The sequence below is a fragment of the Mandrillus leucophaeus genome, unplaced genomic scaffold (assembly GCF_000951045.1).
Source record: "Mandrillus leucophaeus isolate KB7577 unplaced genomic scaffold, Mleu.le_1.0 Scaffold347, whole genome shotgun sequence".
NCBI lineage: Eukaryota > Metazoa > Chordata > Mammalia > Primates > Cercopithecidae > Mandrillus > Mandrillus leucophaeus.
In genome coordinates, this window is record NW_012103665.1 from 1,449,856 (window position 1) to 1,462,451 (window position 12,596).

General features: G+C 42.1%; 1 protein-coding gene across 3 annotated transcripts; it reads left to right on the forward strand.

Annotated features, from left to right (window-relative positions):
- Nucleotides 1–1,096: 1,096 nt before the first annotated feature.
- Nucleotides 1,097–12,240, forward strand: LOC105546020 (transmembrane and coiled-coil domain-containing protein 5B-like). Of its 3 annotated transcripts, XR_001007032.1 has the most exons (9): nucleotides 1,097–1,247; nucleotides 2,103–2,147; nucleotides 2,812–2,961; nucleotides 3,706–3,756; nucleotides 4,403–4,471; nucleotides 5,978–6,134; nucleotides 7,141–7,205; nucleotides 11,754–11,829; nucleotides 12,085–12,240. XR_001007032.1 is itself a non-coding variant. In XM_011989113.1 (8 exons), exons 3-7 carry the CDS (start codon nucleotides 2,819–2,821, stop codon nucleotides 6,074–6,076), a joined length of 480 nt encoding a protein of 159 aa, XP_011844503.1. In that variant the 5' UTR covers nucleotides 1,162–1,247; nucleotides 2,103–2,213; nucleotides 2,812–2,818; the 3' UTR covers nucleotides 6,077–6,134; nucleotides 7,141–7,196. The 3 variants fall into 3 exon arrangements, 1 of the variants encoding a protein (XP_011844503.1); XM_011989113.1 differs by lacking the exons at nucleotides 11,754–11,829; nucleotides 12,085–12,240 and adding an exon at nucleotides 3,281–3,398 and having other exon boundaries at nucleotides 1,162–1,247; nucleotides 2,103–2,213; nucleotides 7,141–7,196; XR_001007033.1 differs by lacking the exons at nucleotides 1,097–1,247; nucleotides 2,103–2,147; nucleotides 2,812–2,961; ... (1 more) ...; nucleotides 4,403–4,471; nucleotides 5,978–6,134 and adding an exon at nucleotides 6,451–6,503.
- The last annotated feature ends 356 nt before the right edge of the window (nucleotides 12,241–12,596 follow it).

A 12,596-nucleotide genomic window follows, 5' to 3' on the forward strand; every position in this document is an offset into this window, starting at 1 on the left:
GGGGGGGGTGTGTGTGTGTGTGTGGCGGGAAAGCCCTCTTCTGCTCTGCTCATGTCTTACCAGCTACCTACTGAAACAGAAACAGCATTTCAGCTAACTGAAAAGGATAAGATTATGGGAGATATCACTGCATGGGAGAGATGTTTTGGGAGAAACAGTAGTGTGTCTTATAAGGACTTTTTGGCAACTTGATATTAGTACAATTTATCTGGAAAAGGTTAGACTTAAATTATAGAAGAATTCTGTTCTTTTGAGCTAAAAAAAAAAAAAGAAAAGGAAAGGAAAAAGATCATAGAGGAGTAAATTGCGTATACAGGACAGAAATGGACAGACTTGAAGTCCAAGCACACACCTTTATTGATATCTCTTCAATTCTGCATCCTGCCTCATCTTCTTAACACAGAGAAGGAATCCAGGAATGGTTAGTAGAGTGACACTGATGTGTAAAATTCCATCTACTGTTCCGGCAATTTAAGACCTCAAAAAGCGAAGAGGGAATTCCAAAAGAGTGGGCAGTCAAATGGAATCTCTGGACCCTACACTTCTCTTCCTTCCTGTTCCACCTCCACACATTCCTTCCACCTTTGAAATGTCAGATCCTTTTTTCCCAATGATGGCATTGCCAGGTAAGGGAAAATAAAGAGGCTTGTTTTGCAGCTCCAAGAATCTGATTGGGTGAGAATGAGGGCTTGCTTAGCTCATAGATGAGTCTTCTCTCAGGTCCTTCCTGGCCTGCTCTCTGACATCCCTACCTTATAGCTCTCAGATGCATTCAATACAGATGCATGCTTTGGATTTGGCAGCAATTTGTACACATGCCACACAGAGATCACAGAAGAGAAATGAAAGTGATCACAAGTACCATTAGGCCTAGAGATTTGGAAAAATGAAATATGTTCTATAGAACTGATTACTGCTTTGGAAGAGATTTAAACTGTGCCTAGAAATCTGTTTCACAGATCTTATTGTTGCTACAGAAGAGATCTAGACCGTCCTAAAGTGCTGAACTCTGCTCCCACTGTGCCCACAACGATGACACAGGTGGATTGTTGCTGCCCCACCCGCTCCCCTACTTACCCTCACCCACCCAACTCATTATGACACGCTGCCCTGCCCAGCCAGAGATTATATAATAGGTCCAGCTGTGCGTGCTTACTATCAGTAAGGCATTGCCCTTTCTGATAGTTCTGATATTCAGTTGGAAATCTCTGTTGGGAGCAGAAGAAATCTCAACTGGGAAGAGAAGGGTGAGCTCAGAGGGCATCATCACACCACATTGCTGTGTGTAAAGACCGTAGAAAGAAAAGCAAAATCCAGGGAAAGTGATTAAAACATAAAAAAAAAGAAGGAGGCAGGAGAAGAAATTGAAAAGGGAATTAAAACAAAAGAGCTTAAACAGGAAGAGAAAAGAAGAGAAGATGCAATGTGAAAGAAGATTTGGTACTCTGCTTTTCTTAGATTGGATTTGGTCCTGGACTTGTGTAGTGCAATGATTAGGATAGGCTGTGCCTGAAAGTCTGACATGTGTTTCTTCCTTTCAGTAGTTGTATCCTGTTGCCCATGCTGCTGTTTCTGCCGTTGTTTTAGGGTCAACTCCACTTATAATAGCTAGAGCTTTTTCGAAAGCAGGGTGGTAATAAACTAATAGAAATCAGTCAGCCAACTTTTTGGCACCCTCTAACTCTTCTACTACTTTTTAAAGATCCTCTGAAGATTTGGTTGGAAACAAACACTCAGTGGATTTGTCAGGAGACATACATGAGTACCCTCAGCAACTTTACTTGTGACGGGACAAATGTAGGTGAGAAAAGGAAAATGGAGCCAAAGTGTGGAAAATTTTGAAAACCAAAAGATTGCTGTGCTCCAGTGGGTTTCATTTATGAGATTTTAAAATTAAAATATGATCTGGTTGACTGAAATTTAGCTTGTAAGAAATACTGCAATTGATCCCAGGAAGCGTGAGAGTGTAGGAGACTGAGGTTTCTTCTTGGCTCTGTGTGGCCTGAACACAAGGTCTACCTTTTACCTGCTCCTTCCTGGGGCAATGACTGCATTGGCTGTTGGGAGCTTTTCCATAACGGATGTTTGTGTTCACATTTTAGGAACGCTATGATGGAAGACGTTGGACAGCATCCACTGGATGATGTGTAAGTAAGAGAATAATAAAAGAGTTCGGTAGAGGAAGCTCCACAGGAAGAGTCTCCAGCAATCCAGTAAGGAAGAGCTCCACTGTGTGAGACCGTATCTCCTCAAGTCTGGGGAGGCTTCCTAGGGAGAAGAAACTTTGGCTTCAGTTCTCTGTTCTTCATCAGACTAATGATGGGGTTTTCAAAGATCTCTAGTGTCTCAAACAGCTAATCAGTCTTGCAGGAAAAAGATTTCTCTCCCTTCCGGCCTCCACTCAACCCATGTCCCTGCCTCACTAGGTTAGAAGATAACAAAAGGAGAAACCTTTCCCTTGCAGGTCTTTAAATGCTTTAGAGGTATTGCTTGGATTCTGCATACTTTATCTAAAATATTTCAAAACAAGTGTGTTAAAGTATTCATAGAAAAAATATTTCTTTTGCTTCATAAAAGATTTGTTTTAGTGGGTGCCACTTACAGTATTTCAAATTAAAATGTGGTTCCACTCCAGGAATTTACTTTATGCAAAACAGTGTAGAAATCAATGTATCATGGAAAACAAAATAAGGCTGGTTAGGCCTATTAACAACAGAAGATAAGAGAATGAATGAAATTATAGGGGAACGTCTTCTTAGGACTCCTATGCTTTCCTGTCCCGAGGTTGGTGATAAAGATGATTTTCTGTAGGTACCAGATGATGGAATTACCATCATTAGAAGCCGTAAAACAGAACCTTGACTGCCTGAATTCAGACCTTGAAAAGGACCTGCAGAAACTGGATATGGAGAATCAGGTTCTCCTTAGAAAGATTAAAGAGAAAGAAGAAACTATTCCAAGGTAAGGCTTTGCAGTTGGCGGGGGAAGGGCCTCTCCACCCCCGCAGGTCCCTTGGGATACAGAAGGTGGAAGGAAGTTTCACTTATTTGATGGTGAATCTTGGTGTGTTATTTAAATCCTGAAGTATGAACCACAGTGCCCTCAAAATACTTCATGGGTAGATTTTTGCATTAAGTGTTCACATTAGGTTGACATTTTATTGCCACTGCATTTGGTAGTTACTCTGACTTCCTGAGACTTTGGAAGTAGTTTCTCAAACTGGGGCCCTGGCAGCTTCCTTAGGGGCTGATCCACACCTGGGTGACTTTATATTTTTCAGTCTGGAAAGAGAGCTGGCCTTGTCACTAGAACAAGTCAAAGAGGAGGAGGAGTTGAACTATATCATAGATGCTCAGGAGGAATCCCTGAGGGAGCTGGAATTGGAGACAGCAAAGCTGGTAAGGGGGCGTCTAGAAAAGGACCATTGGATGCAACTTGTTTGCATTCTGCTGCTCTCTTTCCCAGGAAGTCATCCCATGTTCAATTCTTCAGTGTCTAAAATCATGGCTGTTTAAGAGAGTGTTCTGGGAATGAAGCACTGGGGATGGGTGCCGAAGAGGCTCTCTTCCCAGATCTGCTGTGTGAGCCAGAGTGCACTTTTCCGACTTGATAGACTAATCCCCAGATATTATTCCAGTGACCTGGTGAAGGGGGAGAGATGACAGCAGAGCAACTTCCTTCCCTTGACTTCCTTTTTCTCCACAGGAAAAAAGTAATGCAATCCTCAGCAGGAATGTGGTGGAGCTTCAGAAAAAGGTAAGGGGAGCCCTGGGTTTTTAAGGGACCCAGAGACCCTAAGAACATTGTGTCTTCACAAGAGAAAGGCTGGTGGGTGGCATGCAGGAGGGGTGCTAGGCACATTCAGAATGAGAAAATATATACATGAAAGTTAATGGAAATGCTGTTCTCCACACAGCAAAGCCCACCCTGGAAACAAGCCTCATTTCTTAGGAATCTCAGTAAGAGTTATCTTCCAGAACTCTAACCACAGAGGCTGGAGAAGAGGGGGCAACTGGCGAAGGTGGCATGCTCCCTCCACACTGCTGCTGCCAATTGTTCTCTGGGCATTACAGGTTGTGGTGAGGGGGCTAAAGGGCGGTACAGGGAGAAAGACTTATCCCTCCTCCCACCACTCTGCCCCCTTCTCCCTTCCCTGTCTCATTGTCCTCTCCTCCTCACGGTGCCCTTGCTTCCACGGGCGATGGGAACAGACAACTCTGTCCAGCCCGCATGGAGTCAGGCAGCCTGCCCAGGGAGAAGGAGATGCTTTTCTGCCAAGCTTCGATCCAGGGCCCGAATTAGTAACCACCGTATGTAGCCTGGGACCCCTAGTCTGTCACTGTCCCAGGTTTTCATGTCTGTGTGCCACACTTAGTTCATGATTTTTGGAATGCTATTTTAGATTTCAGAGCTATTTACAAATATTGACCTTGAAGAAGAAGCCACAAAGCAGATCCTGGAGGAAATAAGGGTGAGTAGAAAAAACAAACAGATTTTCTGGGAGATGTGTCAATTCTCGGTCCTGTGAGAAATTGCTCTGAAGGACTCCCCTAGGCTACGTACTGGTTATGTCTGTGTACTTATCAGAGATGAATCAGTGTCCTTCATTCCATGTATGTAACCCCATGGCCTGGGGGGCATTCATGACATCACTAGTCACACTAAGAGCAGAGATGACTGCAGTGGATCAAAGTGGAGGGAACTGCTCCAGAGCCCCCATCTTCCACCAGTCAATAAAACACAAGTTCTGAATGCCCACTAGGATCTGCCCTCCGGAATTTTATTACTTAAGTAAGGACACACAAATAAGATATTCAATAGGAAGAAAATATTGACTCCCCTAATCATACAGGAATGTGTCGTGATCTTCTGATTTTCCAACCCATGGCTCAAAGGCCCAAAAAGTTGTTTTTTTTGTTTTTAATTTATTTTATTATCTTTTTCCTCTGCTAGAAAATAAGTCCATTGAGAACATCAATTGTTGTCTATGTTGTTCATTTGTTTCCCCAGGGCCTAGAACTACGTGCCTGGCACATAGTAGACGCCCAATAAATATATATTGAATGAATGACTACACTGGACACCCAATAGTGGGGAAAACCCCTATTAGGAAGCTCTCTGCATATGTATGTGGTGACTGTGGCAATTTAACTGAGCGCACTGTACAAGAGCCCCACTGTCTTACGCATTTCTCAGAAAAAGAGAAGCCAGGTTTCTCTCTGTCTCTCTCTTCTTCTTCTTCTTCTTTTTTTTTTGAGATGGAGTCTCACTCTTGTCATCCAGGCTGGAGTGCAGTGGCAAGATCTCAGCTCACTGCAACCTCTGCTTCCCAGGAGTTAAAGCAATTCTCCTGCCTCAGCCTCCTGAGTAGCTGGGACTACAGGTGTACACCACGATACCTGGCTAAGTTTTGTATTTTCAGTAGAGATGGGGTTTCACCACGTTGGCCAGGGTTCACCATGTTGGCCAGGGTGGTCTCAAACTCCTGACCTCAAGGAATCTGCCTGCCTCGGTCTCCCAAAGTGCTGGGATTACAGGCGTGAGCCACCACGCCTGGCCCAGGTTTCTCTTTTGTTTCCTGTGTGATTCGGAGGACATGCCAGTACACCCTATGAAATATGAGTGGGAGGAAGAGGCTTGTGAGTTTTGGTCAGTAGGCCTGGAGGAAGGAGGATGGTTGGGCTCACTGAACAGGGCACTGGCCTACTGAGGCATAAATGTCAGCTCTGCCGCTCTGCAACTTTTAAACAAGTTACATACTTAACTTCTCTGCGTCTTTGTTTCCTCATCTGTAAAATGGTGGGGGGGGGTGGGTAATAACAAGTGCCCACCCTAAATTGTTATCAGATGTCTTCAACATATGATAGCCATTAGTATCATGCTCTCTGCTGGTCTGGAGATGGTGATAATTACCCACTTCCCTTCCATAAAAGAATGCTAGTAGTAACTTTCTGCTGTCACTCATTGCCTTCCACAGGCAAGACTGCAGAAGTCAACAGAGTCCTGTGCAAAGCAAGAGGAGGAGCTGGCCAAGGTAGAGGCAGTGTCTCTTCCACTGAGGGTCTGTCTGGGATAGAATGGGAGAGAATCCCAAGGGTCTTAGAAACAGATCTGTTGAGGCATGGGAGGGGGAGGTACAAAAACATCTTGCAAATGAATTTCTGATTCTTATGCATTCTTCTGCAGCTGAAGGGAAAGAAAACTTCTATTAAAAATCCTGCTTTTACCATTTCTTACACCTCTATGTCAAATACCATTGTTGAATTCCAAACCAAAGTGCCTTGACACATCCCCTGGTATATCACCCGACAGGCATATGACAACTTGGGCAAAATATTTCCTTTGCTTAAAATCAGACCCTGTGCCTAACGATGAGATCACCTCTTTGTGATGTGATTGTTGTTTCCTTCAAGTCAGGAGTTGCTAGGTAACCAGCCAAGTGTCAGTGCACCAGGTAGGGCCCCAGGCAGGAGTCTGGGTTTGGCTCTGATTTGACTCATGGGGTTTGTTAATTTTCTTTCTTTTTAGATAGAGCATGACTACCAATCTGTGTCTGAGCTCTGTAAGGACCAGGTCTACTACATAAAGGTACGACCCGTCTGGAGGAGAAGTCTGAGTAGAGGCAGAATGTCTCCAAGGCCATGAGTTCCTTGGTTTTTTGTTAGGCTAGAATGTGTCACTAGGAGAAATGCTCTATATACAACAGCAACAAGAAGACGGATGTTTGTTAAGGATTTACTTTGTGCCAAGTACTGTGCTAAGCACTCAACATATATATAGCATTTTTCTCAATCAATTTGTTCAATAATTCTATGAGCATGACAGTTATGATCAAGGGGATAATGAGGTTTCAGGACGTTAGAACGCAGCTAGTGATGGGGAACACAGCTAGTAAACGTCAGAATTGGGATTTGAATACAAGCAGGGACCTGAATGGGAGGGAGCTCTTTTTGTTCCTATACATCCATTCTGGTTACTAATATCTTTGAATTTTTTATTAGAACCCCTCGCCCACTGGTGTGTGCATACTGATGAGTACACTGTTTGGAAAATAATTAGCAGAATGCTTTTATTAATGACATCATGATGAAATATGGACATTTTCCATTTATGACTTTTTTTTTTTAACTTCATGGAAAGAAATACCAGGAAGTTCTGAGGAAGATGAAAGAGGAGAAGGAGGCGCTGCTTCTTGAGAAAGAAATGTAAGCTCAGAAAAATGGCCTCCCTGATGGACTGCAGCGGCGGTCCGGCAGTCCGGGTGGTCTTTGAAGGGAGGGGTGCTTCTCAGCACAGCGTGTGTCACTGTGTAAACGGCCTCCAACAAGTCATCTCTTTCAGCCTCCGCTCCATGGTTCAGACTGGAAAACCACCAGCATTCAGGCTTTCCTCTTGCCTTCCTCAGCAATTGCTGTTTTAAAAGTCTCCTTTTGGCCGGGCGCGGTGGCTCATGCCTGTAATCCCAGCACTTTGAGAGGTCGAGGCGGGTGGATCACCTGAGGTCGGGAGATCGAGGCCATCCTGGCCACATGGTGAAACCCCGTCTCTACTAAAAAAATACAAAAATTAGTCAGGCCTGGTGGTGGCCACCTGTAATCCCAGCTACTTGGGAGGCTGAGGCATGAGAACTCCTTGAACTCGGAGGTGGAGGTTGCAGTGAACCGAGATCGTGCCACTGCACTCCAGCCTGGGCAACAGAGTGAGACTTTCTGTCAAAAAAAAAAAGTTATCTTTTTAATGTTCTTCTCTCTCTTTTTTTTTTTTTTTTTTTTTGTTATTGTTGTTGTTGTTGCTGTTGTTGTTTGTTTGAGACAGAGTTTCACGCTTGTCGCCCAGGCTGGAGTGCAACGGTGGGAACTCAGTTAACCGCACCTCCGCCTCCCAGGTTCAAATGATTCCCCTGCCTCAGCCTCCCAAATAGCTGGGACTACAGGCATGTGCCACCGTGCCCAACTAATTTTTGTGTTTTTAGTAGAAACAGCATTTCACCATGTTAGCCAGGCTGGTCTCGAACCCCTAATCCCAGGTGATCCACCTGCCTCAGACTCCCAAAGTGCTGGGATTACAGGCATGAGCCACCGTGCCCAGCCCTAATGTTCTTTTCACATGTCCTCAGTTGCATGCCATTCCTGAAAATTATCTGCAGCTATGTTCAGAGAGTACGAAACGTAGTAAAAAGAGGACTAGGGGCCCAGAAATATTCCTTTATGTGTGTGTACTGTCCCCTTTCCCAGGATGTAGTGGGTCCACCAGACTGACCAGAGGCCCCAGTGATGCCCTTTTATACTTTCTTTCCATAGACTGTATGTCTCAGGACTTGTCACACTTTCCTTTTGATTATTTATACTTTTCAATTGCATTATATAATATATATAAAGTGCACACATTTTATATAGTTTGGTGAATTTTTATATGTGAGACCACCACTGAGATCAAGCTATGGAGCATTTTGAGTTCCTGAAAAGTCTCCCTGTTCCCTCCTCCCAGTCAATACTCCTGGAAAAGTAACCATTCGCCTGACTTCTATCTCTTTCTTTTTAAAGCATTCTTGAACTTTGTATAAATGTATTATGTTCTTGATTGTGTCTAGCTTTCACTGAGACTCACTCACATGGCTGCATAATTTGTTCTTTTTCATGGCTGTTATATTCTATGTAACATATAGAAATACGGCACAATTTATCTATTCTACTGTTAAGGCACATGTTGCTTATTTCCAGTTTGGAGATTTATAATAATGCTGCTACAAGCATTCTTGTGCATGTCTTTTGACGGATGTATCCTCTCATTTTTCCTGGGTTAGATACCAAGGAATAGAATTTCTAGGCCATAGGGTGTATACATCTTTGGTTTACTAGATAAGCTGAACAATTTTCCAAAGTGCCTGTACCAACATCCCCTCCCACAAAAAATGTACAAGAGTTCTAGTTATTCCTCATCCTTACTTCCACTCAGTATTTACAGCCTTTATGATTTTAGCTATTCTGGCAGGAGGGTGTAGTGATGTACAATTTTGATTTTAAAAACATTTTATTACTGAGTAATAATGATATTTTATGTGCATTTTATTGCTGATTAATAACGATGTTTTATAGCTTTTCACACAGTTTGGAAATTTGAATGTCCTCTTTGTGATATGTCTTTTGCCTGCCTCTGTGAGATTGTTAGTCTTTTTCTAATTGATCTGTAGGAGTTCCTTATTTTTTTCATAAGATCCTTTGTCAAATGTATGTATTATAGTCTATTCTGTGGCTTTCCTTTTTTACTTTCTTAATGACATTTTGGATAAACAATAGTTATTAATTTAGAAAACAATCTAATCTGTGAAATGTGCCAGTCCATTCTTTCTGCTTTCTGCCTTTCTGAGGTCATAAAACTACTCTCTATGGTTTCCCCTAGAATTTTTTATCATTGACCTTTTACTCAGGTTTACGTTCTTTTGGAATTTATTTTCTTTTCTGTGGTGTGAGGTAGAGATTAAAATTCGTGGATTTTTTTTTTTCTATATGGATATCCAATTGGTCCAGCACCATTTATTGAAGAGACTATGCATTTGCAGTGGTGTCTTATTTTATGTCTGGTGACCATATATGTGTGAGTGTTTCTGGATGCTTTATTCTGCACAATTAGTCGCTGTTTCTATCCTTGTACCAAAACTACACTAATTACTGCAGCTTTATAATTAGTATTGATATGGTAGCTTTAATTCTGCATGATTATCTTGGCTTTCTTGGCCCCTTGAGTTTCTATATAAATTTTAAAATTGGTTTCTCAACTTCTACCAAAACAAAAACAAAAAACCTTGCTGAGATGTTGATTGGAGTTACATGGAATCTATAGATAAAGTGAGAGGATAATTAGTATCTAAACAATAGTTTTCCAGGGCCAGGTGCTGTGGCTTGTGCCTGTAATGCCAGCGTTTTGGGAGGCTAGGAGGGGAGGTTCTCTTGAGGCCAGGAGATGGAGAGCAGCCTGGGCAACATAGCAAGACACTATCTCTAAAAAAAATAAAACAAATTAGCTGGTCATGGTTGTGTGTGCCTATAGTCCTAGCTACTCAGGAGGCTGAGGCAGGAGGATTGTTTGAGTCCAGGAGTTTGAGGTAAAAGTGAGCTATGATTGCACCACTGTATTCCAGCCTGGACCACCAGAGCCTGGACCAAAAACAACAATAAAAATAAACAATAGTTTCACATACCATGACATCTTTATCCCTCTATTTATTTAGATCTTTAATTTCTCACAATAATGTTTTATAGTTTTCTGTGTGGTGTTCTTATACACTTACCATCAGATTTATTCCTAGGTATTTAATATTTTTAATGCTACTGTGAATGCTGTGTTAATTTAATTTTCTTTTTTTATTAATTTTTTTTTTTTTTAAATAGAGACGGTGGCCAGGCGTGGTGGCTCATGCCTGTAATCCCAGCTCTTTGGGAAGCTGAGGCAGGTCAGGAGTTCGAGACCAGCCTGACCAACATGGTGAAACCCTGTCTCCACTAAAAATACAAAAAAAAAAAAAAAAAAAATTGGTGGGGAAGCATGCCCCTGTAGTCCCAGCTACTCGGGAAGCTTAGGCAGGAGAATTGCTTGAACCCGGGAGGCAGAGGTTGCGGTGAGCCGAGATTATGCCACTGCACTCCAGCCTGGGTGACAGAGCGAGACTCCATCTCAAAAAATATAAATAAAATAATAAAATAAAATAAAATAGAGACAGGGTCCCACTATGCTGCCCAGGCTGGTCTCAAACTCCTAGACTTAAGCGATCCTCCTGCCTTGGCCTCCCAAAGTGCTAGGATTACAGGTGTAAGCCAACATGCCCAGCCTTGATTTTTTAATTAATCACTGTTAGTGCATAGAAATACAATTGGTTTCTATATTTTGAACTTGTATCATTAATCTTGCTAAATTCACCTATTCTAAAAATTTCTTTTAGCTTCTCAACTATAAATAATAACAATTGTATTTTTTCCTTTTCAGTCTTTAACTTTTTATGTCTTTTTCTTGCTTTATTGAATTATTTGCAAGCATTTGCAGGCATTATTTGCTGGTATTATTTATAGGCATTTCCATTAATGGACTCAATCCTATTGCAGAAAGTGAAACTTAGGACAGCAAAACAAATGAACAAACAATGAACAGAAGGTATTGGCGAGTGAATAAAAGTAAGCAGATTCTGGAAGGGATCTGGCACTTGGAAAAAGAGAATCATGGGCATTATTTCCCCGTTTCTATAGCTTCTAGCCTGAAGAAAGACCAAACTGGGTGTGTAAGATGCACCAGCAGAGAAAACCTATAGTCTTTTTAGAGTAATAAAACAGAGAATAGAGAGTTTGAGGCAGCCAAAGATACTGGGGAAAAAGTAGAGAGTCAGACATGGGGAGTTCCTAAATCTGTGTCTAAACTGTACCTGAACCTCTGACCGGACTTCCCAACCATGCATGCTCAGGGCAATGTGTGAGCAGCCCAACTCAGGACATAAGACCAGAACTGACATTGAGCTGCCACCAAGACACAAACTGCAGTTTGAATCCAACGTCAGGGTTATATCCAGCTCAGTTTTCATTGATTGTCTTTCTTTTAAGAATGAATCACATCTTCCTGGTTCTTTATAAGTTGAGCAATTATGGATTTTAAATGTTGAGCGTTGTGAATGTTACCAGGAGTCTAAGATGTCACATAACTTAGGAAAGCACCTTTCATCAGCCCCTTAGATTACGTTACCTAATTCTTGGCTCTGATCTCTTACCCAGATTCAAAGCCCAGAATGACTCCTCTCAAATAGTGAAACCTGGGTCAATTTTGGTGGACACTACCCAAAGAAACATGGCAAGTTTTTCCTATTCCAAACCTGGGTTTTCCTCTATTCCCTCTCTCTCCTAGGTCCTCCCTCTCTTTCCCTTCTTTTTAATAATCCTATAATTAGGAAATAATGAGGTTTAGTGCCTACTCCACACCACGGAAGCTGGGAGGTGGCAGAGCCAGAATTCAAACCCAGGCGTCCTGACTCCAGGGCCTCTGCTCTTCTGCCTCCCTGTGAACACATGAAAAGCCATAGCTGTGATTTCTCATTGCTTCCCACAGGAGAAGACCACCATTAAGAAACAGGAGAGAATCTGTTGGTACAAGTAAGTGGAACAATCTTGCTTTTACCTAGCCTAGACCACATTTCACTCTGTGCATTACCTGATGAGGGCCAAAAGAACAAGGATAAACACATCATCCAGTGATCAGAATACACAAGGCAGCCCCAAATTTCTCCCAACCATTCTTACTTTTCTCAGTGCAGAATTATAACACCAGAGTTAAACAACAGTTATAAATAGCTGGAGAAATGTGTGGCTCTTTCTGAGAAATTTGGGATAAAGATATAGGTTGCATTTAACTTTTAATTTTCATTCTTATGATCCTAGGTATAGCCCCTTTCCATTTTTCAAGTCCTGCACTTGATTTCCTCTGTGATATTCCTTGTTGGGAAGAAAGTTTAGGATGCATTAATTTTCTTAGTTATCTTCAGGCTTAGAAATTTTAGAAAAAGATTCTTGAACTCTCTGTGCCTTTGGTTTTTTAGTTTTTGAAATAAGAAGATTGACCCT

Bases quoted from the DNA above. Each gene is read 5' to 3' on its own strand.
- LOC105546020 (XM_011989113.1), top strand. From the start codon at position 2,819: ATGATGGAATTACCATCATTAGAAGCCGTAAAACAGAACCTTGACTGC. The intron at 3,399-3,705 runs GTAAGGGGGCGT...TTTTCTCCACAG, and splicing joins AATTGGAGACAGCAAAGCTG to GAAAAAAGTAATGCAATCCT. The intron at 3,757-4,402 runs GTAAGGGGAGCC...ATGCTATTTTAG, and splicing joins TGGTGGAGCTTCAGAAAAAG to ATTTCAGAGCTATTTACAAA.